This window comes from Cotesia typhae, unplaced genomic scaffold (genome assembly GCF_013202065.1).
Source record: "Cotesia typhae breed Kobodo isofemale line unplaced genomic scaffold, CoteBio_Ctyphae contig_59, whole genome shotgun sequence".
Lineage (NCBI taxonomy): Eukaryota > Metazoa > Arthropoda > Insecta > Hymenoptera > Braconidae > Cotesia > Cotesia typhae.
This window is the reverse complement of record NW_027423761.1, coordinates 110805-137033: the sequence shown is the minus strand read 5'-3', so window position 1 is coordinate 137033 and position 26229 is coordinate 110805. Positions and strand designations below refer to the sequence as shown.

Below are 26229 nucleotides of genomic sequence, written 5' to 3'. Positions count from 1 at the left end.
AAAACGTCTACTACGCAGTTGAACAAAATGACGGCGCACGATGCGTGAGGACAAGGTGAGTGTTGTTATTGTTGATTAAGAATTTTATTTGCAATTGCACTGCCTAATTTATTATTATTTTTATTTCATTAGGAATAAAATAAAAATTTAAAAAAAATGTCATTTGGAACGAGTTTTGGCGCGGCCGCGCCAGCAAGTCAGCCGTCATTTAATTTTGGCAGTCAAACTACCACAGCAACTCCTGTTAAACCAAGTAATTGTTTTTAATTTAATAACATTAGAATAATTATATATTTTTAATTGTTTTTCAATTATTTTTTTTTAATTTCTGTACTAATTTTCATTAATTTTTTTTTAAATTAAGTTTTTCTTTGTCATGAAAAATTTTGCCTCCATTTCTAACCTAAAAACTAGAAATTATCGTAATAAAGAGATTTAATACAAAATAGAAAAAAAAAAAAATTTTTTTTTTTAAATTGTCATTTAAAAAAATAATTTTTTTTTTTTTTTGGTGTTTGTAATAATTATGAAAAATTGATGGAGAGAATTTTAAGTAATAATTTTTTTTAATTATTTGAAACTTTAGTAAAATTTTTGAAGCCGAATAATTTCAAAAGTTAAAAAATTTTTTATTATGTTACATTACATTTTATTTTTTTACTTGAATTCTACAAATTTCTAATGATTTTTTATTTCATGTTTTATAAAATGAGATTTATAATTAAATTCTAAATTCCAGCAGGTTTCGGGACTCCATCATTCGGATTTGCGACGCCAGCAACAACATCTCAGAGCCTGTTCGGAACTCCAGGCTCAAACTTTGGTTCTGCAGCGCCGACCTTCGGAACTCCCTCAACAAACTTCGGAACGTCAACCTCCGGAACGACAAACACCTTCACAAGTACAGGTTCGACCTTTGGGTTCGGAACTCAGAACTCTACATCCTTCGGGGCTCCAGTGTCCTCCAGCTTCGGAACGACTTCAACATTCGGATCCGGAGTTCCAACCTTCGGATCTGCCCCGAATTCCAGCAGCTTCGGATTCGGGAATTTCGGAAGCAACCCTCCGACCACGAGTTCCAGCTTATTCGGAGCGTTCCCGAGCACCAGCGCTCCAGCGTTCGGTTCGACGTTTAGTTCCTTTGCAAAACCCGCGACAACTTTCGCAGGGTTCGGAACTCCAGGGTTCGGAGCGACAGCAACAACAACAACAACTCAATCCGGATTCGGAACTGGAACTGGCTTGTCTTTTGGAACAGGAACAGGAACTGGAACTGGAACTCTGGGATTCGGCCAACAGCCAGCACCCCAGGCTTCTGCATCAGAGGCGCTTTACAATGCAGTCTTCAATTGCCAGTTGTTTAATGACGAAAGAGACAACACAATTGCCAGGTGGAACCTGATCCAGGCACTCTGGGGAACCGGCAAGGCTTTCTACGCAGCTGATAAACCGCCCCTGGAACTCAATCAAGAGAATCTTCTCTGCAGATTCAAGGCCATTGGATACAGCTGTATGCCTATTACTGATAACAATGATGGCCTTGTGGGATTTTGTTTTAATAAAAAGGAACAGGAACTCAAAGATTCTAAGCAGCAATTAGTAACCTCATTTACTGCTATTTTAGGGAACAAACCGAACTTGACAGTCACTGTTGATAATGTCAAAGGAACTGGGGAGAATAAAACTCAGGTCACCATCTATGTCACCGAGAAAGGAGTCACGGGATCAGTTAGGAAAATTCCCGCTAATGAGTTAGTAGGGTTCCTCAGTCAGCCGATGCAGAAACAGCAGCTTACTAACATGGGGATTGATAATATGTTTGCCCAGGTAATTGATTAAATTATCAAACAATTGTTATATAGCAATTTAGAGATTTAAAAATTATCAATTAAAAATTTTCAGGTAAAACTTGACGCAGCTGCCTTAAAAGAGTATCTAGACAATCCACCATGCTCGATAGATCTCAGATTATGGAAGCAAGCCCAATTGGATAACCCGAACCCAGAAAGCTACATTCCAGTTCCAATGATCGGGTTCCAGCAAGTCAAGCACAGATTAAAATGTCAAGAAGAGGAAACTTCTCGGCACCGCGCATTCTTGGATTTAGTTGCCGAGGAGATCCAGGAACTCCATAGAGCGCACACCGCGACTCAAGCTAGGCTGAAAGAACACAGGCGCTCGCTGCTGGAACTCCAGCACCGAGTTCTTCAGGTTCTGGTAAAGCAGGAGATTACCAGGAAAGTCGGACTCAGCCTGCAGCCCGAGGAGGAAGTTTTGACCAAGAGGTTTGAGGCCATGTATGCACAAATCAGCGCACCCACGCAGTTTAAAGGGAGGATTAGCGAGATGCTTTCACAGTTAAGAATGCGCAGGCATGTTGATTTGCAAGGACAGGAACGATATAGTATGGATCCTATTGCTCAGGACGATATTAAAGCGGTCAGTTCATTTTTAATAATTTAACTTCTGCTAGATAATTTTAAATAATTTAAATTATTGATCTCAATTTTTAAATTATAAATTCAATTATCTTCCAAAATTTTAACAATTTTTTTTTTTTTTTTTCCCCTCAGTATCTGAGTCTCGAACAACAAGGAATGGCCCAGTTAATTGACACAATCACCACCGATCTAGAATCCCTGAAAGTTATCAAAGACGGAATGGCGGATCTTCTTACAGGCAACACAGCTTAGCTAATTTCTCCACGTTTTCATAATAAAAATCATTTTTTATAATATAATTAAAGAAAAAAAAGAAACAAAAACGTTAAGTACCTCACCGTAATTTAATTTTATTAAAATAAAAAATTCATCAATCAATCAATCAATCAATCAATAAATAATAATAATAATAATAATAATAATAAAATATAATATTTTATAAATAATAACTTTATTGCTAATTGTTACATAATTTAACAAAATTTAAATTGTCGATCAGGCACTTGGGATCAACAGCGAATATTATTAACTTTATTTTTGATAATTATAGGTTATATACATACAATCCACGGTGTATTGAGCAACATTCAATAGTTATAGATGTCAATAATTATTAATTATAATTATTATTTGGCTTAACAGTCTGACGAAAATCCAGATTAAAATTATTAAATATTTAATAATTAAACATAATAATTACAATAAGGTAAGTTTTAAAATAATGATTTAAGAAGGTTATAATAACTATTACAGACAGACTGGTAATTTCGAGGTTATCCTTGCCGAGATTTTATTATTATTATTATTATTATTATTATTAAACTTCGGCAATGAAGACCTAGACCAGCTAGACTTCTGATAAATACGCACGCACATTTGGTCCTTTGAGTTTTTTTTTTTTTTTTTTTTTTTTTTTTTTTTTTTTTTACAAACTTAAACAATAAAAATTCCCTTTCTGTTATAGACAAGATGGTGGACGAGATATTTAGAATGACGGTGAAGATTGTAGAAGAATTTATTACTGTAAATAATTTTTAGCAGAGGGGTAACAACGTTACTTAAATTTATTTTCAAATTTTTTCAACTGATGGAAAAATTTTTTATAACTCAAATTTATTCGCAAGTTCAAGAGCATTTTTTTTAAGACTCGAGGAGTGTAAAATAATTTTTTTTTTGAATTTTTTAAATTCAATTATCTCATTCTTAGCTCTGATATGACCATAGAAAATTTTTCTAGGCTCAAAATCTCTAGAATATTGTCCCTGAGAATATCGTATTTTCCAATTTCCAGTGTCAATATACCCTTAACACAGTTTTAAGTCTTAAACTTAACCCAAAATGGCCGTAGAAATTATTCTATGACTCTAGAAGCCAAAATAAATTTTTTTTCCTCGAAAATTGGCAAAAAAAAAAAAAAAAAAAAAAAAAAAAAAAAAAACAGATTTTCCGCCTAAAACAACAGAAAGCACTGAAACTTTCTAAACTGACGACAAAATAGCTCCCTATCTTAAAATGGCGGCTCAAAGGCCCATAACAACATGACAATATCACTTGCTAACAGTAAGATCTAAAGGAAGTTCCTGGGATTCTTCTCTGACCCCGAGAGAAGGCGTGTCGGTGACCCCTAAATTGCTCCACATTCCCTGTAGCTCGTATTTAAGGTCTACTTGGCCCAAAAGCTGCCTGAAAACTGGATCTTGTGTCCTGAGAATCAGGTCTGATAATAATTTGGTCTTCTTGAGCAGCTGGTCACTGTGAACGCAGCACTTGTGACGGCAACAGGGCTCAGGATCGGGGTCGACCTCCATTTTGTCGACCCTGCGGATCACGGAATGGCGAACAGGAGCGGAGATTATTGAGTCGATGTTTCTGTAATCAACTTTTTGATTGATGGAAATAGCGGGTGTGTCCTTGATAGGGGTTGAATTCCTTTGCTCCAAACCTGCACCCGGACCCTGAAGCCGCTCTGGAGTCCGGAACTCCTCGAAAATTCGGGGGTAGGTGCTGATGACTTCAAAGCTTTTCGGTGGCGTTACCTGGGCCGTGGTTGTAGGCGTGACTTGTTCCTGGACCTGGAGGAGGTTGTAGGAGTTTTTCCAGTCGACTAGCTTGCGTTGTTCCTCAAAACTGCTGCCTTCGCAGGGGCTAGAACCCTCGCAAGGGCTGCTTCCGACTGACTCTAGGCTTGAATTTTTCTTGTCGGACTTTTCGGGGGTGACTTCCTCGAATACCTGGGGTTTGTCCACGTAATGGCGATAGGTTTTAACGTGCTTGCGAAGAGAGGAGGGATCTGTATATCTTTTAGGGCAACCTGGAACTTTACAGCAGTAGGGCTTGTCAACTGAGTGGGTTCTTGTGTGCTTGAAGCGGTCCGAAGAGTTTGAATAGGCCTTGTTGCAACCTTCGACTGGACAGACGTAGGGGCGTTCCCCTGTATGAGACCTGGCGTGGATTTTTAGGTTCTCTGCCCGGCTGAAACTCTTGTCGCACTGGAAACAGTGGTGCGGCTTCTCGTTGGTGTGAGTTCGAACGTGGACCAACATTTTGTACCTGGAATTAATTAGTGAATTAGTAAAATTAGTGGGGGAGTTTTTAATAAATTGATTTATAGGGGCGGGATAAATAGGCGGAGCTTAATTAAAAGGATTTATAGATTATAAAAATATTCTTCGAGGATTCACCTTGCATTGAATCCTCTTTCTCCTCGAGGACATCCTTCCCAACCGCAATAAAAGAGGCCCCTGAGACCCGGAGCAGAGTGAGACCTCGCGACGTGTCCCGCCAAGTGCTCCAGTGACGTAAACCACTTTCCGCAATTAGACCATCTGCAATACAAAGAGCAAATAAATTATAAATAAGTCGTTATCTCTTAAAAGATATTTACACAAAACATTGTAACATATATATTTAATATATTAAATATATTTAATATATTTAATATATTTAATTTATCAGAATTGACTGCCGATGTTGGTTTTATCGTTATCAGGGCACCTAGTCGCGATTCGCGTCACCGTCACACTTGTCGTCTTAATTAAACTTAATTTTTGTTGACGGGCTTTATTAACGTCTATTGACTCTACTTTACCTCAATAAATTAACCATCTTGGTTGTTAATTTATCGCTTCTATTTTTTTTTTTTTTTTTTTTTTTTTTTTTTTTTTTTTTTTATTTATATATACTTTACCAAGTGACCCTTTTGTTTGACCTTTTGCTTTTTTTTTTTTTTTTATTTAACAAATCATTTGTGATAAGAAAATTATTAGAAAGCACTGTCGTCGTTAACTGCGTATTATTTAACACGTGCCGTTGCATGATTAATTTCATTTTCTGATTTATCACTATGTTTACAGCTTAACAGTTTTATCTTTATCTAGTTTTATAATTTTAATGTTCTGCTCAAATTAAGACTTATAAAACGTTGATTAAAGTACTAAGATCAAAATGAAGAGTTATAAAAGCTGAAATCAAACTCTTACCGGCATTTTAGCTGAGCGTTTTCATTCCTCCCGACAGAGCCAAGCTCCAAGCTAGAATTAGAAGCATCCGAGTCACTGTGAGCTGGACTAGCTGGCCCCGCGGAAACCGGACCCATTGGAGAAGCTCCCAAACTGATAGCTCCTGGAGGCGATACGTTCAGATCGTCTTCAGTTGGCATTCTGTATGGCCAGCTGAGATCCTGATAGATACTAGGTTGAAAATGGTTCACTTGATGGTAGTAAGTTGACACTGGGCTGTAGTATCCTGGAGATCCTAGCAGACCCGGGTATCGAGCCGCTCCGTACTGGTTTACCTGATTTGGCATTCTGCCCGGAACGTAAACAATCATTTTTAGCTCTTATTAATTTTATTGTCAAAAGATCAAAGACGTGGTTGGGAACCAAATTTAGATTTTAGATTTTTATTTTTTATTTTACAGTACCCGCTCCAAAGAATTTCAAATCCCACTTAAAAATCTTAAAATAAAATAAAATCTAACTAAATTTTTTGAATATTTGAATCTCTTTCTATTGCCTAGATAAAGCACCCTCTAGAAGCGTTTTTCAATACCGAGCCCCAAACCTAGCTATAGCTATAACCTAGCTAACCCCTTAATCATCAACTCTAAAAATTTCGCCTCCAGAGCTATATAATTCATGGATTTTTTTAGAATTTTTTCGACAAAATCACTCTCTTGAGTGGATTTTAGGGATTTTATAACCTTGAAGACGTTTCAGGCCTTGGTCACTTTAGGGAGTCTCACTAAACAATCTCTAATTTTGATAACAACACAGTCCGAGTCCTGATCGTCAGATGTATTTGAATCTGTTAGACTTGAGGATGCGGTAGCTCAAAAATTGTTTACTGTACTCTATCGAAAACATAACTAGGCCGTTCGCTAACAACTTCACCAAAATTACAAAATTTTCACTGGCACCAAACTTGATTAATCGATTTTAACGTCTTTTAATGAATTTTTACGGATTTTTACAGATTTATACGAATCAAATGGTTTAGCGACATCGAGTATGCTCTAATTAAAATGATCCAAGAGTTGTAAATTGTTGTACTTTAGTCTGTTATCGCGTGATAATGAGAGCGATACGTTGCGGTACTTGTTTTTATAGTTAGCCCTCCCCTTCTTCTTTTTATTTAAGATAATCGAGAGTGCTTTACACTTTGGTGGGCAAGAGGGGGCCGTTTCTGGGTCGCTTGTTAAGATATCTTATTGTTTGTCGTTATGCGTCTAGAAGGAGCTAAAATCTGGTTCTGATTCTTTTCCGGACGCAAAGTTCGCGGTAGGTACTTTGGACGCAATTGATCCTTGTTTAGTCAATTTATTTTTAATTTACTTTAATTGGATGGTGAAGGAAAATTTTCAAGATCATGCTTTTAGAGGTTGGCAGATTCCGTGATACGGGAGAATTACAATTTTGAGGAGAATTTTTTGGTAGGAACACAAAAAGTCTGGTAAAAAAATTTTTTCCGATTAATAGTTCTGGAAAAAAATATCTTTAAATAAAATATAAACGATGAAATATTAACAAAAAAAAAAAAAAAAAAAAAAAAAAAAAAAAAAAACACACGAAAAACAAGATAAAATTTAATAAAAATAAGATTAAAAAAACACATGTTCGTTATCAAAAGATAAGAACTCTGTGGGGGTTGTCATAATACCACTAAATAGCTAAATTAATATTTAATAAAAAATAATGTTTAATTCGTGATAGGAAAGTTACCGGGTTCCAAGGTCGCTCACTTTATCTAAAAATTTTATTTAATATTTTTTTTATTTATTTATTCGTTATTTAAAAATAAAAAAGTTAAATCCCGGATCCATTAAAGAGTACCCCCAGCGTACATCGTCCTTGGGGAGTATTAATGAATACGCGTTGGGCCTTGTTTTTTACTTTTTTAATTTTTTTTATTGGACGTTTCTTTGCTGCGATTCTACATGACACCCCATGGACCGCGGAGCTGCCGGCGTCGGCATCCTTTCATCTTCGGGCCCACAGACCGCCAGGTATACTCTGTATTCTATATTGTACCTTTCTGATGGAACGGGCCCACAAAGAAAGAGAAGGGATAATAATAATAATAATAATAATAATAATAATAATAATAATAATAATAGTGATGATGATCGAGATTTCGAGCCCAAGATTTAAATTTTTTTCGACAAAAAAAAATTGACAACATTTTTGGGCCTTGTTTTGAAATTTTGGGTCTTATTATTTTTTTTTTGGGCCTTAGAAAATTTTTGAGCTTGAATCATGGAAATAAATCCTGTTGTTTGACTCGCTGTTGGGGGTTCTCAATAAAAAAAAAAAATCAAGTATTTTATTTCGATAAATTTAATGTTTTTTGTCGGTGAGTGCGAATGAGAAAAAAAAAAAAAAGGCTGGAGAGATCTCAAGAGCCTGCTGCCGTTCTTGGTTATTCTGTGGGCAGCCCTCGTAGTTTCAATATACACCACCAAGGAAGTATAAGTGTATACGCCGGCCACAAGTGCCGTGAGAGTTAATTTTTAGTCTAGAACTCACAAAATGGAATCCCGCGGTTTTACTTCGCAATATTACCGGAACCATTACTAGTAATCTCACGTCCTAGTACCTTTTTGGTTAGGAAAGTTCCCGGGAAACAACACAAGTCTCAATAGAAAAACCTCAGGCTGATAGTTTTCGAGAAAAACGTCAATAAAAAAAAAAAAAAAAAAAAAAAAAAAAAAAAATTGGAAAAATTTCAAAAATTACTTTAAAAAGCTGTAACTTTTGAACTATCTATAATAATTGGACTTTTAAGGATAGTTTTGATTAGGAAATTTTATGGGGAACAAAAAAGGTCCTGTCGATGAATAGTTCCAGATTGATAGTATTGGAGTAAAATGCGTTCAAGTAAAAAATAATAAGTAATCGCCTGAAATGATATTTCGATGAGTAAAAAAATGAAAGAGAAAGGAATAAAATATATATGTATATGTGGATATATATATATATATATATATATATATATATATATATATATATATATATATATATATATATATAGGGTATTACAAACGGGACAGAGGATGGCTACCGGTCGCAGCGGGAGATCGCGCCGGGGGTCCTTCCGAGGCTACCGACTATTCTTTTTTATTTTATTTCTCAGTCACTCCTAACATAAACTTATATAAAACTTGGTGTAATATACTGCTGATTAATATTTTAGTTACTATTATTTTAATTAAACTTCGATATGCATTCTGGGAGTGGGAGAAGAAAAGGGGGAGGGAGAGAAAAAATGTTGAAACCTGTATTGTAATTTTAGCAGTGAGTTTCGAACGTGGGTCTGAATTTACATAATTCCTTCTTTAAAGGATCATTTTTAATAGGCCTCTGGCGCCGGTTTCCCCCTCTATAAGGCCCTCCACATTTGGGCTTTACTTAAAAATATTTTTTTTTTTTTTTTTTTTTTTTTTTTTTTTGAAAAATCTAAAAACATAAAAAATAACACCCAAAATCCATTTCCATTCACAAGTCCAAAAATTTACCAAGTCCAAAAAATTGACTCATTTTTAAAAATAAGGCCCAAAAAAACAATTACTCTCTTTCAAATAGAATTTATAAAATAACATCTAAATATTTTATGATTCAATACAATACAAGGCTCAAAATTAAAAAAAAATGTTAAATCTGGGAAATTTTCATTTAAAAGAATATTTTCGTCAAAATATTTTGTCATGATCTATTATAAAAGTAACAAGATATCAGTTGGGTGGTGTGAGGGTACTATAAACTTAGACAACAATGGACCACCATTGAGGCGATAGGACAGTAAGTCGTGATGTACAATTAGCAACAATAAGGGAGTCTTGTCCCTTGCTAAGCCCGCATCGTTATTTTTTTTCCTTTTTCGGGCCCAGAACAACGTCAGAAAGAAATTTCCCAGCTGGCGAGAAGAAATAAAATCTTGCCAGGCAAATGTTGACATTATAACTGGTCTTTTCCACGAAAATAATACCCGGTTCGTGGGTGGTCTGAGTCAGGCCTGTAGGTTTGTAGAGGTGTCGCGTTCTATAGCATAAATTGCATTTTAGCCCCCAGAGATTTTTTTTTTCCCTAAAAAAAATTTTTTTTTTTGGTAGTAGTCGAACATTCGGACAAACAGTTCCGAAAATGATTAAAATATTTCTTGAACCTAGATAAGTCTCAGAACTCAAAATAGGGACTGGTCAAAAATTGGGACACGGTGTCCCAATAGCCAACCGGGGCTGGAAATTAATATTTGATTAAAATAAATGACTGAGAGGACAATAAAACGGAAATGGGAGCGCTTGCCAGTGAGATGGGAGCAAAAAAAGGTAATGGCGGTGGGCCCTTTATTCGACGTGGGAGGTCCTTTCTCGCGTTCTTTTATACGTAGCTCCTTCTTCGAGCTTCTTGCTATTCGAATCATTTGTCAATGGTAAATCTAGTTTGATGATTCGTTACACTGTTGCGGGGTTTTATTTATTTATTTTTTTTTTTTGTCGGGCCCAAAAACTTAACAGTCTTAAATTCAATTTATGCATTCTTGATATTTTAGTAAATTTTAGGGCCTTTAACAATTACGTGCCAAATTCCAAATTTTTTTTTTTTTTTTTTTTAGTTAAATTTGCTAAAAAATAAGGCCCCCAGACGATATCAGGCTCAACATTAGTCAAAAAATGACATCACAAGCGTTAAACCGAAAATTAACGTTGAAAATAGAGAAAGATTCCCACGTGGGCCCTTTGGTTGAGTTTACGGGCCGAAAAAATGCAAATGTGACCTACTGGGTCTATCTTTCCACTTGTAGGGGTAGAGATAGTACAATAGGGTGAGTTATTAGCATATGGTAAAACCTGTATCACCCTTAAGAAAGCAGTGATGCTCCTTCCCCCCTCCGTCCCCCTTATTGCAACGGATTTGGGGTCCTATGACGGGATACCGGTTCCGATTTTAGTTCATCCACGGGACACTTTGTCCCATAACGCGATACTTTTGTTTCGTCGAGCTTCTTCTTATTTATAGACGAGATTTTCGATTTCGGTTACCGTTAAAAAGTTCATAGGTGATGCTCAGTTCACCAACAGACGGACCCGCTATTTCATCAGGACCGTTGGTAAAAAAAAAAAAACTTTATTTATTTAATTAATTCTGAAATAACAGTGAATTTATCTTTTATTTTTATAAGGCCCAAACTTGTGGGTCTTACAAAAATACTTTTCTTAAATTAATAAAATTAAAAACTAACACAAGGCCCATTTTTAATAAGGCCCAAAAATGTGGGCCTTGTCGAAATATATATATATATATATATATATATATATATATATATATATATATATATATATATATATATATATATATATATATATATTTTTTTTTTTTTTTTTTAACCCACCGCCGCCCCTCCCAACAAAGAAGTAAAAAATTTTATTCGTCAGTTGACAATCAGTTCTCTCCTTCCCTGTTTCTTCGCCCACACAAAGCCAATTTCGATAAAAATTATTATAGAGTAGACACCAGTTGCCGATCCTAAGGGGCCTTACGCAACGAACTCTCATTGTCTGGAGATTTTCACCCTCCTAGATCGAGGCACCCAATAGATCACCTTCTACCTGACCCAAGATAATCCCATCGCACTATAACTATTACTATTCTCCCATTGAGTCCCCCACGGACTTGAATAAACCGTGAAAACTCACTCTTATATCAAGGGGACCTATAATACTATTCTATTCGCCTCTTTGTCATCAGTATTCAATCCAAAAATAAAAATCACTTTTCCAACGGACGTCTTTGTTGAAATTTTATTTTTATAAATAAAATTATTTTAGGATTTTTTTTTTTTTTTTTTTTTTTTTTTTTTTTCCCTTCAATTAACATAAATTTTAAATTCTACTCACCAATTTTTCCCTCCGTAATTCCTCAAAATTTTAATTTAAATTTTCACTTTTATTTACAAGATAAATGATTGAAAAAATTTCACAGAGAAAAATTTAGCCAAAGAATTTCACTAAGAAAATGATCACAAGTACAAAAAATGTTTTTTTATGTTTGGCGCACGTGGTATACAATGAGAGGTTAATATTTAGTTAATATTTAGGAATAGTTGGTTGTTAGATAGAATTAGATATAAGTACACACGTGTGCTCTCCCAAGACCCGAGACCAACTGAGCCTGGCCCGAACGAACCTGAGACGGGAAGAAAAGAAAAGAAGACCCTCTACTAACGTCCCGAAGGTCTTTTGTCCTTGTCCCGCTCTGCTCGAAGAACTTTTCTCGCCTCTTTTCGGTCTTTTCTTTGAGCCCCCTCTAGGCCCCTTCTCTTGGACCTGGAGAGTGGGAAGTGGGGGCCGACAAAGGTACCCCCTCCGAAGGATGAACACACCAGTTCAAGATCTATCACTTTTTTGTTGGTTTAGTTGAAAATTTTTTCGTAAAATTATTTTATCTTTTTTAAAAGGAGAGAAAAAGTGGGGAAAGGCAATTTAATGAAAGACTTTTGAGGATTATGATAATTATGTTAAGCTTTTGTTTGTTGAAAGGAAAATTTTTTGAATTTTTCCGATGAAAAATTTCAAGGTGATAATTTTTATAATTTGCTAGATAATTAGATAATTTAAATGATTTTTAACATCAGTTTTAATCTTTTTTAAATTTTAGAAAAAAAAATTAATACGTAATTTTGTTACTTTTCATCTCTTATCTTCTGTCGTCTATTATATATAACACATTTTATTTGGGATAAAGTTCTGAAGGTCGCGGTAAAAATAATTGAAATAATCATATGTCACTGAAAATGAAATAAAATTTTATAATTAATGAAAAATTGAAAAAAGCGCGCACGCAATATTTAAAGAAGCGCTCCGGGAGAGTTGACGAAAATTGCTTGCCGAAAATGACCGTACCTCCAAGGCTACTACATCTTAAATTAAAGATAGTGGAGGATTAGTGTAGAAGAGGAACTTGAGAAGAGTCGGAATACCAGCCAAGCGTGGGACAGTTTAAACTCTGCTGGGGGCGGCGCCGGCTGTATTCTCTACTCTCTTATATTCTCATCTCATAGTAAAAGAGTACAAGTATATAATAAGGTAGAGAGATACATTTTTTTATTTATCTCATTCGGTTTTAATGTTTTAGTAATACAAGGGATAGGCCTTGAAAATAGACACTAATAATTTTTTTTTTTTTAAGTCTACACTAGTCAGAAATTATTATTTTCAAGCATATTAAAATCACTGAAGTAATCAGTGATGTTAAAAATTAAAAAAAAAAAAAAAAAAAAAAAAAAAAAACTCTTGAACTTATTAATAATTATAATAACTTCCGGAGAAAATCTAATAGACCTAATTCAAATAAATGACATATTGTACGGCGGCATTACTAATAATAGTCGACATAAGTATAAAATAATCGATTAGACTGCCGACGAAAAAGTAAAATATTAATGAAGGACACAAAGACGGTTCGGTATCGAAGCAAGTTCCCATGTCCGAGTCCGAGTCAAAGTTCCCATGGGCTTCCTAAACAGAAACTTCCTTGAGTCAACAGATGGTCCCTTCTTGTACTTATACTTAAAACTTATAACTTATAACTTATGATTCAACACCGAGTTGACGCTCCAACGCTCTTTGTTTTCCATTTGCGATTTAATCTTTCGATTATATGCCGGTTCCGTTCAAACACTCTTCGTGATATTGTTATTATTATTATTATTATTATTATTATTATTATTATTATTATTATTATTATTATTATTATTATCCTTAAACGGCTTCTTTCTTGTTATGTCAATTCATTCTCAAAGGTTCGCTTTCATTTTTATGGAAAATTTTAATATTTTCATTATTCGACTTATTATTTTCATTACACGATCCCGATTAATTATTTAAAAAATAACCAAGCTATAGAGCTCTAGACTCTAGTTCAGAAAACTCTCCCCTATCGATGATCTTTGGAGCGCTCTATAGATCCCCAGATACTTGCGTCGAAAGTAGCCCCCTGAGAATAAAAAATGATAATTTGATAAATAATTTTTTTTATCTCTCTATGAGCTGCCTGGCAACAAAAACGGCTTACCACTAAAATATTCCTCTTGCCTCCTTCCTCTTTACTCCATCTGAGAGGTATTCACCTGCTGGCGTTCCGGGGAGATCAGCTGCCTCAACGGCCGTCACCACCTTCCACCTTGGAGCGCACCTTGCTCATCTTCGGGACTTTCGCGGTGCAAGCCACCAACGCACCAAGCTCGATTAATTTTTTTTTATTAATTCTCCCAATTTGAATGAAAAATATATATTCTAAATCTCCAATTTTAGGTGACTTTAATTATTGTTAAAGGGAGGGAAGAGGTCCTTGCGGTTGGTAATAATAATAATAATAATAATAATAATAATAATAATAATAATAATAATAATAATAATAATAATAATAATAATAATAACACATTCTGGGAAGAAGGAAAGACAGTGTTTTGTCTTTTATTTTTCTTGAGACGTTGCAACGGCCCCAACAGGTGTATAGCAGGTGCACCCCTCAGGTTCCGAGGTAAAAAGTTTCACCTGAAGGTCCCACGCGACTCGAAAATAAAAATATAAAAAAAAATAAAAAAAAACATTGTTACGATTGTCAATTATAACCGTCAATTTTTAAGTTTTGTAACTGATAGCGATAGTGCAAAGATAAATTATTATATAATCAGATTCAAAAGACTATATATTAAGGGTAAAGTTATATTACTATTACAAATGGATTGATAGATCAATTATTATCACTAAAATCATGTTTATCGATGTTGTGTTGATAGAAGACTCTTGTAAAAAATTTAACAACTTTTCGTGACTATAAAAGTTATGGAATAATTTTTCATAGCTCACCGATAAAGATAAAAAAATATTTTAACCTTGAAAAAATTCGTAAATAATATTTCTAAAAATTTGAAAATTTTATATATTAAATTAATAAATAAAACTCGGAATATTCCCAGTGTAGGTGTTATCGCGAAAAAACCGCTCAATAAAATTAACCAAAATTTTGGCAATTTCCAATTGTAACTTCGGTAAGGGAACAAAGGCAGTTAAAATCTTCTATAAACAACAACAGGGGGAATATTGACCGTTGGATTAGTGTCAGGTGCGTCTTCCTGCGAAACAAATGCTCTCTCCCTTGCCTCTGCCCCCGTTCTCATCTCTTCTCAACCTTTTGGCCATAAAAATATTTAAATGCCTACAGAATTTGAAACTCCCGCGAAATATATCATCTCGATCCAGCTGGTGGGCAGATAGCGCATGCCGTCTGTTCATTCACCTGTTTCCAAATATCAATAATAATAATAATAATAATAATAATAATAATTTTATTTTTTAACTTTAAATTTAAATTTATGAAATTGACAGATAACTTTTATTCGAAAAATTTGATATAGTATTTTAGTATTTTCAATATTTCACCCAAAATTTTTATATATTAACAGTAATAATAATAATAATAATAATAATAATAATAATAATAATAATAATAATAATAATAATAATAATAATATTCCGGATTCGATATCGTGGAGACTAAATAATTACTATTCACGCTATCAAAAGTCGCGACCCGCGATATCTACTTTTTTTTTATAAATTGACATAATTGCGTGCTTAGCTTGGCCGCTAAAAAGGGAGGGGGTTAACTAGCGTCGGCCAGGGGAGCGTGACGAGGGGGAAAAGTTAAACGGGAAATTTCACGCGTTGTCGAGCGTGAGATTTTGCATGATTTAAGTCTTTATTTTAGGTCCTACCAGCTCAAAATTTGCGCTTCAATGAGATTTTTTGATAATTAAAAGTCTAATAATTTTTTTTATTAAAAATTGAAAATTAAAAAATTAGTTTTTCTTTTTAATTGGTTGTATTTTGGAATCGAGTGACTGATGAATAAAATTTTTAAGACGACAACAAAAGTTGTAGTCATCACCCTGATAGCCACCTTACCTATAACTTACTGTCAATCTACGTCCGCAATTTGAAGCAAACTTGACGGAAAGAGTTGGCAAAGCGAGCGATTACCTATTAGTTACCTATAACTTACTCTGCAAATAGACGTCAAAACTTGCTGTACAAGTATTTCCTTCAAATTGTAGTAAAGTTGAAAGGAAATTTAACTACAAGTTTGATTGTTAACTTGTATTCAAGTTGCGGCCGTAGATTTCCATCAATTTGCTTACAACTGTTGTTGAAAGAAGAATTACCGCCGCCAACTTGATGTATAAATTAACCGTAACTGCTGAAAGTCAACACTTACTGAGAAAGCGCTGGCTATCAGGGCAAGATGTGCCGTTTGACAAAAAAAAATTAAATGGAATTTTTATTACCAACTGACGGAGAATCATAAATTTTATAAATTTTCAGCAGAAGTCGGTAATGTTGGTAGCTATTCAAATAACATAAGTATTGTTATCTAGAGAGATACATCAGCTTTCAACTTTAAGTTGTGTTTTACAATCCAAAACTTTATCTGTAATTAAACTTTAGCATCCAATTAATTTTAATTATTTTTTTTATAAAATCAACAAGTCATTTGATAAAAATTTTTAAAGCTAAAAACTCAAAATTCTAGCGAAAAAAAAAAATAGTTGGAAAATTTTTTATAAGATTAAAGTAATTAAAGGATATTTTTGAAATCCTCATAGTTTCAGCTTCAAGATCCACTATAAATTTTTTTTATTTAAACATCTTTTCGCCAATTTAAAAAAACCCATAGTTTTTTTCTAAGGTTTTTAAACCTCATAAATTTTTTTCTAATAAAAAATCGGTAATCAGAAATCGGACGTTTTTTCGTAAATGAAATATCTAAAGCTAAAACTCTTTTTTGAACTATTTTACTCTGTATCTGGACTACCATACATTTGATTAATTTTAATTAAATTAAAAAAAAAAAATAAAATAAAATAGTTTGCTATGACTCACTGGAAAAAAAAAAAAAAAAAAAAAAAAAAAAAAAAAACTTAAGTAAGATATTTTTTTATTGTTGATAATTTGCATGACTAACGGTAGAATTTTAACGAGAAAAAAACAAATTTTATATGTTGACGCTTATCGTGAGTACGATATAATTTTTATTTTTTTGACGAATCCAAAAATCGACAATCATGAAATATTTGAGTTTTCGAAAAAATTTCGCTATATAAGCTTCCCGAGAAATCGTTAGAAATTTAAAATAAGCATACAACAATTTACCAACAACAAAGTACGTGAGTATTTTTTATTTTAAAAAATCTTTTAATGAAACTTTAATTATTTTATTATTTTTTGTTGAATCAATTTTCAAAGGAATTAATCATAATCGGAAAAATGTCAAAAATAATTTTGGCTATTTTTTTAATTGTTCAGTGTGGGCTCGTTTTTTTCACTGAGGGACAAAATGGGTTGTTGGGTATTGGTGCAGAAGTAATATTATTATTATTATTATTAATAATCGATAAAAAAGATCAAATTAATTTATTGTTCTCTGATTTTACAGTGCACGGACGATTCAAATTGTTCACAAGCGCTTATTGATCTATATTGCGCATTCACCGTGGGTGGTGATGGAGAATCCATTATAAAAACGTGTCAACTTGTCGACATTCGTAGTGGATGAGGTCTAATAATAAACCCATCTAATTTATCATGATTCATGATAATTAGTGTTTTGGTTTTATTGATTTTACCCTAAAAAATATTGTCTTTAATTTGTAATAGCTAACTTTGATTAGTTTAATTCGCCTTAAATTAAGCTATTATCTATTAATAATAATAAAATCTGGCTGAAAAATTAGCAAAAAAAAAAATCGAATTGAAAATATTTTTTTTCCTACCGTGCTAAATATCAATTATTTATTTTATTTTATTCGTTATAGAATTATCAATTAATTTAAAAAATTAAATCTACATACAGTCAAAAATTGTAATAAAATAGTTTCCTTTAACGAACTCTAAAAATTCGTAATATTACAATAAATTTAAAAGAACTTTACGATACAATTATTTACTCAAGTTCAGTAGTATAATTACTAGGGTGATTCAAAAAAAAAGAATATTTTTTTTTTCGTTTGGTACTCTGAAAAATAGGTTCCTAGACACCTCTAAGAAAGCCTCTCCAAGCATGAGTTCTTAATTGTAACGGGAAGGTCCTCCTTCTTACAGTTTTCTATTTTTTCTTATTATCAGATAGAAAAATTTATATCTCGCTTCCAACTACTTGAAAAAATATCTTGTTCCTTAGATTTTGTAGGAAATTTAATGCTCTACAAAAAAGGTCTCTTACGATTTTTTCGTAAACCCAACCGTTTAAAAGATATTAACGGTTAAAGTTTGATTATTTTTGGGAAAATTTTTTATTTCTTATGAATTTTATAACTCAATGAAAAAAAATCATTATGAATGATGAAACTCATAGTTTTGTAGGAAATTTACTGCTCTATAAAAATGGTCTCTTATGATTTTTCGATCAAGTTGAGCGTTTACGAGATATTCATCGTCAAACATCAATGCATATCAATTTTTCTAGTTTTTGATCAATAATTCGAAAAATTTCAATTTATTCTGTGAGTTTCAAGGAAATTTAGACAAATTTGAGTTTCTATGAATAGTAATATGTTATGAATTATTTTTTTAATTAGTTTTTTTAGTCTTGGACATGTTTGATTACATTAAAACAAAAAATTAATGCATTTTTTTAAATATATAATTCAATTTAGTGTGTTTCACATGTGTTTCACTTTTTTATCGAAGAATTTATTTATTTAATTATCAACTGCCATATAATTTTCAATATTTTCAACATAACGGTACACTTTTACTGTAAATAATTTCCTCTATTGTAGTTTGGGTAGTTTTTTCGATGTTCTTTGATAATTTGCAATAAGTATTGGAATTGCTCTTCATTTTTGTCAAGCATTGATTATACTCACTAACTAATGCAACAGCTCGTTCTGCTGAATCATTAACAACTTTCAATTGGTTAAAGTATTCTTTATTTTCAATGTAACTGTCATTAGTAGGCCACGATTCAATATCTTTATCAAGGAAGTCTTATGGTAAATCAAAGATTTTAAAGATATTTAAAGACTTTTTAGAAACAAAGTCACTCAGACTTTTTGCGTTAATGAATTCAAATCGTTTTTATCAATTATAAATTTTTAGCTTTAGAATCTGTACCGTTACGAGTATTAACAGCTCCAACAATATTTTTTTACTTCCAATGAAACGGTATCGTCAAATAATGATAAAATGGCAAGTTCATCACTTAAATACCATAAATGCAAAATCATTTTTTCACAAGTTGCTGAAGAAATCAATGAATTGATATTTTTGTACTCGAATAAATTTTTCAAAAACTGCAAGTCATGATTAGCAGCAGTTGTTGCAGAAGTTGATGAAAACCAAGCTTTTAAATACAGTGTAACTATAAATATACAAATTTGCCGAAGACCGTCCAATTCTTTATTAGAAAGTTTAAATTCATTTCTGAATAGAAACATTTTTAAACTGTAAATTGCCTTCGCCATCCACCTAGCATGATGAATTGCACCAGGACGTTTGAAAAAATTTCTTCTTGAGGCATTTCTCCAAGGAAAATCAACGACAATTCCAACAATTCTTTATAGTCATCTCGGGGTTGTAGTAACTATCAAAAACAATTAAAAATTTGTCAGAAACAAGAAAATTTTTTTCTTAAAATCGCAGTTAAATCATACCTGTAAGGATTGTGCAATTAAACTAGATATTTCATTTTTTTATCCAAAATGATATCAGCAACAACAGTATCTTCAATTCCCGATTTATAATTAGTTTTATTTATTTCATCCCATGATTTTTTAAATCTTCCGAACATTGGTACGTTTGGCCCAGATGACACAGGCCAATATACTTCAAATGCACTTCTCAATATGATCTCAAAAATGTGGTGACGACATGGTAACTAGATTAACTCTCTTCCCAAAGTCTTTTCAATTGCCTTACATGTACCGTTATGAATTCCTGTATAAAGAAAATAGATAACTATCGTTAAATTTAATATTTTCAACAAATTGTAGATTATATTTAAAATCCAAATGACTAAATAATTCTCAATAATTTCAAAAGTGAAATTCAGTAAGCAATAAAAATTAAACTAGAACGTTAATAATTAAATATTTTTTAGATTAAATTATCATTGATAAGTTACCTGTATTAACTGCCGTCGTGTCAAAACACATCGCCTTAACATAATTAGTAATACCCCATTCACTCAATGTCGATAAAATGGCTGATGTTTGATTGTCTGCCGTCCCAGAATTCATTTTTGGAACCCCAAGTAATTGTTCGGTATCAAATGCAGTTAAAATAACTGGTAGCCGTTCCACAGATTTTGATCCAACAAGGTCATTCAGCATTTTTCCATCCCAATGCACAACGTATTTATCGTGTGTCTTAAAGTTGTCATTAAGTCCTTTAGCAATGTCTTCTCTTTGAAGCATACGAGCTAGTTGAATTGAACTATAACTGAGCGTTGTATCTTTAATTTTAATACCTACTGCTAGTAAAACCGGAGCAATAATAAACATCGCATTTCTACTGCTGACATTAGCTCGGTCGAGTCCAAAAATGACTTCAGGAGTTAAGACATCAAGTTTTGCTCGTTTTGTCGGAATTGGAGGTTCATACTCTGAATCAGATCCAAAATTTGTAACTCCACTTAATGTATACGTAGAGAACGACTCTGATTTTTCACTTGGAACAATCGCATGACTGGTAGACGGTTGATCTAAGTCTGGAATAAGATCTGTTTTATAAATTAAACGAAGAAAATGTATAGAATTTATTCATTTTGATGACAAATAATTAAGAAAGGACTCCAAAAATTGTCTAGTCAAATGTCATCTAGTCATCTATGAAAAGTTACACTACTACCTGACTTTATAATAATTAAATATCTCAGATACTTACTACTCTCATCTATTCCCATCATAGTTGTGGTTAAGTTTCATACAGGTACATTATTAGAAAGAATCTCTTTATGGGTACCGAATTTTTTATCCAAATACAACTTTCTAATATTATCATCAAGCACTTTTAAGGATTTTTCGCTCACAATAGCGAAGAAATTTTTTGACTGCATTAGGAGCTCCACTAGTTGGAATCTAATTTTTCTCCACAGTTCAATAACTTGGTCAACTGAATTTTTAGCACTTTGTTTGATTGAATACTTTAAAATTTTAAGTTGGTAGAAAAACACACGCATAACCTCTTTCACTTTTGGTAACTTACGTTCCGAAATTCTTTGTAGAGGTATTCCGATAAAACGTATTTCTTTATTCATTGTAGGTTAATTGATGATAAATAAATTTATGTGATGATTATAAGACTTATTTAAAATGAATTATTTTATTACGTATTCAAGATGATCAGTTTTAGGAACACTGAAAATACGGTATTAAATGGGTAGATACTGAAGATAGTTGAGAGTAAAAAACATAGATGGCGTTAGTTTCAGAAGACAAACAGAAGAAGAAATGGAATTCAAAACAAAAATCCCCTCGAACGAAAATTTTATGTATATTTTGTGAAAAACAAATTAAAAATACGCACTGAACAAATTTCATAATAATAAATGACAACGCGATTAAGATTTTAAATTATTAAAGATAAAATTAAAAAAATATTATTAGAATAAAAACTTTCAAATGAATTTTTGAACAGAAAACATCTATAGGAGTTGCTTTTATAATAAAAACTCAAATTTGTCTAAATTTCCTTGAAACTCACAGAATAAATTGAAATTTTTCGAATTATTGATCAAAAACTAGAAAAATTGATATGCATTGATGTTTGACGATGAATATCTCGTAAACGCTCAACTTGATCGAAAAATCATAAGAGACCATTTTTATAGAGCAGTAAATTTCCTACAAAACTATGAGTTTCATCATTCATAATGATTTTTTTCATTGAGTTATAAAATTCATAAGAAATAAAAAAATTTTCCCAAAAATAATCAAACTTTAACCGTTAATATCTTTTAAACGGTTGGGTTTACGAAAAAATCGTAAGAGACCTTTTTGTAGAGCATTCAATTTCCTACAAAATCTAAGGAACAAGATATTTTTTCAAGTAGTTGGAAGCGAGATATAAATTTTTCTATCTGATAATAAGAAAAAATAGAAAACTGTAAGAAGGAGGACCTTCCCGTTACAATTAAGAACTCATGCTTGGAGAGGCTTTCTTAGAGGTGTCTAGGAACCTATTTTTCAGAGTACCAAACGAAAAAAAAAATATTCTTTTTTTTTGAATCACCCTAATAATTACACCAAGTTTAAGTGGTCAAAAAAAAAAAAGAATTTAACCTTGCTCTTTATCAGTATATAATAACGCATGTTGAGTATAAAAGATTTTAAAATATATATGAATGGGTGAATGGTTTAATTTTTTTAAACTTCGTCAAGATACGACTACAATAGTTAGATTTTTATAATAATAATAATAATAATAATAATAATAATAATAATAATAATAATAATAATACATATTTTTATTAAAGTCTCTGATAATTTTTTTTTAAAACATTAAAACAAACGAAGGTTCACATACCACTACTTAACTAATAGCCATACTAATGGATTTTTAACGACATATTTTTAAGTATAATTAAATAATTAAATGGAAAAAAATGATTGACTTTATTGATTAAGTTATATAAATTGAAACATACTAGCAATTGTTATCTGATAACTAGTTATTTGATAACTAGTTTACAAATTAAAAAAAAATGTTTTTAACGGTAAAATAAACAAGATAAAAATACAAATTATCTCATGATGAATCATTTGGAGTTTATGGGTCAACCCTTAGGCATATCATTCCACCGAAATTTCCATCACCATCAGCAGAGAATCCGCAGAATAATTGATTTTCTTCTTGATCACAATCATCATCATCTTGGCACTGCAAAATCAGAGAAAAATTAATTTATTTTATCTTTTTTATCGACTAATAATGACAATAATAATAATAATAATAATATTATTACTGGATCACCAGGCCCTCCTAGAGTAATTCCTATAGTAGAGTTTAGACCAAGTCCTAGATCAAGTCCTAGATCAAGTCCTAGATCAATTCCTAATTTCATTCCCTCAGTGACAAAAACGAGCCCACACAAAACAACTAAAGAAATAGCCAAAATTATTTTTGACATTTTTTCCGATTATGATTGATGATATTCCTTTCGAAATTAATCTGATAAAAAATAATAATAAATTAGTTTATAATTTTGAATTATTTATTGGGGCAGTTATATACCGATCTTAAACACTAAATAAGTTAAAAATTTTATTTTTACAATTAATTTTTAATATTCTTCAAATAAAATTAAAAAAGTATCAAGTGAAATACAAAGAAAAAAAATTTTTTTAAATATTTTTCTATTCATTAAAAAAAAAAAAAAAAAACTCCTTTAGATTAAATTACAGATTTTATTTTATTTTATTTTATTATTGGTTCAAAAAAAAATTTTCAATAAAATTGTAATGTAAAAATTATTCAATTTTTGGAGTAATTGATTAATTTTACATTTATTAGGTTTATTGTGTGTAAGTATTTGGCCCTAGCGTGTTAGGCTAATAGACCGGGAACTTCCGAGTTGGATTTTATTGAGAATGATAGGTTTATTGAATAAATTGATGCTGAATAAGTGTAATACATATATTATATAAATTAAATATGAATATTTTAGACAAATTATAAATTGATTCAACTATTACAAATTTCACACAGATTATAAAATGATACAACTATTACAAATGTTACACAGTGATTTGAATTCAAATATTTTCTTTCGTATAAAAATTACAATATTATTAAGTTTCTGATAGAAATAAGTTAAATAAATTTACCTGATATTTAATTGATGATTCTTGTTAATTTAAATGAGTTTTAGTTGATTTAACTTTAGGAATTTACTTTTATTGTTAATAACGTTTGATTTGAAATGAATTTAAATATACGTGGTTTACTTGGACTTACTCGAAATATTTTACTTGAAGTGAAACAAAATACACGTGGTCTGTTTAGACTTAAGAAAACTGGTTCGATGTTGCCACTAGGAAGATCGGAGCACGAAAAGATCGAACACACCAAAGTTTCCCAAATTATAGATCTTTCGGTCCCCCAATTGTTAATTGGAGGGAGGACTCAATGTCCAATCAGCGATTGAGTTTTAGGGGTTCGTACCCTCTCTTCGGATGTTTCGGAAAACCATAGTTGTGTCGATCTACCTTGTACTTTCACATAAAGTATAGGTCACAGGTTACGCACTGTATATTTGTGATAATGGATAGGCGCATCTATACATACACAAATACACATAGAAAATTTAACGTTAACTTATTTTTTTACTATAGGAAATTTCTAGATACTAATCATTTATTAACTTACTTATTTTACTTAGACAATTCAATCAACAATAAATTATTTATAAAAAAAATGTGAATAAACAATTTATCAATTCTTATTAATAATTAATATCTCTAATAGTTAGTAGTCTTTGATCTATTCTTTGATTCGATAGTTTATGAACTAACTATTTTCACTAAGACAATTCGATCAGCGATTAATTATTTATAAAAATGTAAATAAATAATTATCAATTCTTATTAATAATTAATTTATTTAATAGTTAGTAATTTCGATTTATTCACTTGTGTATTTTAATAGTGAACTTCCTTTTATTCTTAATTATTATTTATTGCCACGTGTTTTACCTAAATTATGTTAAGTTTTATTTAAAAAATGTTTTTTTTTTTTTTTCTACTTAAGTTATTATCTTTCATTACTTGTCTAGACAGTCGAGAAAATGTATTTTTTTCTTAATTAATTTATAATGACAAAAATTTTTTCAGTCCGGACATTAGGTATCACAATACATTTAAGCATACCTTAGAACATTCTGGATAATGTATTCTAATGATTCTTTCCATTAGCTACACCAAGTTCGTTTCGTACAACAGAACTCTCATTTACTTGTTTGTTAAGGTTTTACAGCCTTAAATGCATTGAGGTCTCAGACCGCTTATCTAAAGTAAGGGACACGAAGCCTAATTATCTATTGCCTGCTCTATAGACGAACGAAAAATTATGACGATGTTTAATAAAAATTAAAAGAATATTTATTAGCAATAAAAAAAAATGTTTTACATAACAAAATTTTTAAAAAATCAAAAAACCTTTGTATGATTTTTTCCTCACTACACTTAATATAATTAACCCTGATTAAACAAAATGATTTGATATGATTAAAAATGATTATTTTTCTAATTATTTTTAATCCTGTCAAAACATGTAAATCATTTCAAATCATATCTCTTAAGGGGCATTCAACATTGTGAAATCATTTTTAATCATTTTGTTTAATAAGGGAAGTTTATTAATTTTTGAGCCCGAAGGTCTAACTACAATAAATTTTTTTTTAATAATTTTTTAATTTTTTAATTAAATATATCATACCAGATTTTGGAGTAAAATTTTTTTAAAAAGACGTGGAAACACGAGCTAGCGATGAAACTTGAGACTAATCAAAAAACTGAGATATCGGTAATTCCTTTTAAATTCTTTATCAGCCCCACTATTAACGACACTATCAAGGCCAGTGAGAGAGTAATTGACGCGTTGTCTAAATCCAATTGGCTGGTCAAAAGTGCGTTAATTACTCTAACACACAAGTAGCCACGGCAAGTTTAACAAAACAATCATTTTTAGGCAACTCGAAATATTTTATATTTTTTACCCTTAAATTAAATAAAAAATTATTAATGCATCCTTTTATTATTACTATTTTTTTCTAAAAAATATAAATTATAAGTAAATATTTACCGTCTGATTAAATCAAATTAATTATATTTGAATTTCTTGATAATTACTCGATTTAACAACTAATAATAATTGTTATAAAATTAAACTTTTAAAATGAAATTTTATTAGTAAAAGTTAAGTAAGTCAATCTTTCGTGAATATGTGTCTGACTTAAATAATTATATATTACTTGAATTAAAATAATTCGATAATAACTTTGATTATATTAATTAAAATTATATTAATTAAAAGAGGGTAGAAAATATAACAACACAAGAATAACGTTAAAAAGTAATATTTAATTGGAATCTCAAAATTTTAGTGAAATACAATTTAAAATTGACAGCGTATATAAAAGAAACAATATTTTTATAAAAACATGATCAAATTAATTAAATACATTATTTATACAATAGACAATAGATAATTGGTAATATATAATAAAAAATTTTA

The 26229-nt window shown here is 31.3% G+C and overlaps 4 protein-coding genes and 1 long non-coding RNA gene across 7 annotated transcripts; 2 read left to right on the top strand and 3 right to left on the bottom strand.

The window, feature by feature from the left end:
* The first annotated feature begins 19 nt into the window (after positions 1 to 19).
* Nup54 (nuclear pore complex protein Nup54) lies at positions 20 to 2890 on the top strand. Its single transcript, XM_074250363.1, has 5 exons — positions 20 to 55; positions 133 to 253; positions 740 to 1827; positions 1903 to 2439; positions 2574 to 2890. Exons 2-5 carry the CDS (start codon positions 157 to 159, stop codon positions 2691 to 2693), a joined length of 1842 nt encoding a protein of 613 aa, XP_074106464.1. The 5' UTR covers positions 20 to 55; positions 133 to 156; the 3' UTR covers positions 2694 to 2890.
* LOC141532150 (uncharacterized) lies at positions 2871 to 12172 on the bottom strand. Of its 2 annotated transcripts, XM_074250365.1 has the most exons (4): positions 11833 to 12172; positions 5921 to 6247; positions 5123 to 5266; positions 2871 to 4991 (listed from the first exon to the last, which is right to left on the bottom strand). In XM_074250365.1, the coding sequence occupies exons 2-4, from the start codon at positions 6244 to 6246 to the stop codon at positions 3989 to 3991; spliced, it is 1473 nt and encodes a 490-aa protein (XP_074106466.1). In that variant the 5' UTR covers position 6247; positions 11833 to 12172; the 3' UTR covers positions 2871 to 3988. The 2 variants fall into 2 exon arrangements, with proteins under 2 accessions (XP_074106466.1, XP_074106465.1); XM_074250364.1 differs by lacking the exon at positions 11833 to 12172 and having other exon boundaries at positions 5921 to 6999.
* A 4908-nt stretch (positions 12173 to 17080) lies between these two features.
* On the top strand, positions 17081 to 17519 carry LOC141532180 (uncharacterized). Its single transcript, XR_012480053.1, has 3 exons — positions 17081 to 17158; positions 17242 to 17358; positions 17432 to 17519. It is a non-coding gene; the product is annotated as an uncharacterized LOC141532180 (long non-coding RNA).
* Positions 17520 to 19734: 2215 nt separating this feature from the next.
* On the bottom strand, positions 19735 to 20787 carry LOC141532326 (uncharacterized). The gene is made up of 2 exons (XM_074250616.1): positions 20120 to 20787; positions 19735 to 19932 (listed from the first exon to the last, which is right to left on the bottom strand). Exons 1-2 carry the CDS (start codon positions 20496 to 20498, stop codon positions 19874 to 19876), a joined length of 438 nt encoding a protein of 145 aa, XP_074106717.1. The 5' UTR covers positions 20499 to 20787; the 3' UTR covers positions 19735 to 19873.
* A 1484-nt stretch (positions 20788 to 22271) lies between these two features.
* On the bottom strand, positions 22272 to 24450 carry LOC141532256 (uncharacterized). 2 transcript variants are annotated; one of them, XM_074250512.1, is made up of 3 exons: positions 23823 to 24450; positions 22961 to 23166; positions 22272 to 22875 (listed from the first exon to the last, which is right to left on the bottom strand). In XM_074250512.1, the coding sequence occupies exons 2-3, from the start codon at positions 23123 to 23125 to the stop codon at positions 22765 to 22767; spliced, it is 276 nt and encodes a 91-aa protein (XP_074106613.1). In that variant the 5' UTR covers positions 23126 to 23166; positions 23823 to 24450; the 3' UTR covers positions 22272 to 22764. The 2 variants fall into 2 exon arrangements, with proteins under 2 accessions (XP_074106613.1, XP_074106614.1); XM_074250513.1 differs by lacking the exon at positions 23823 to 24450 and having other exon boundaries at positions 22961 to 23214.
* Between the last annotated feature and the right edge of the window lie 1779 nt (positions 24451 to 26229).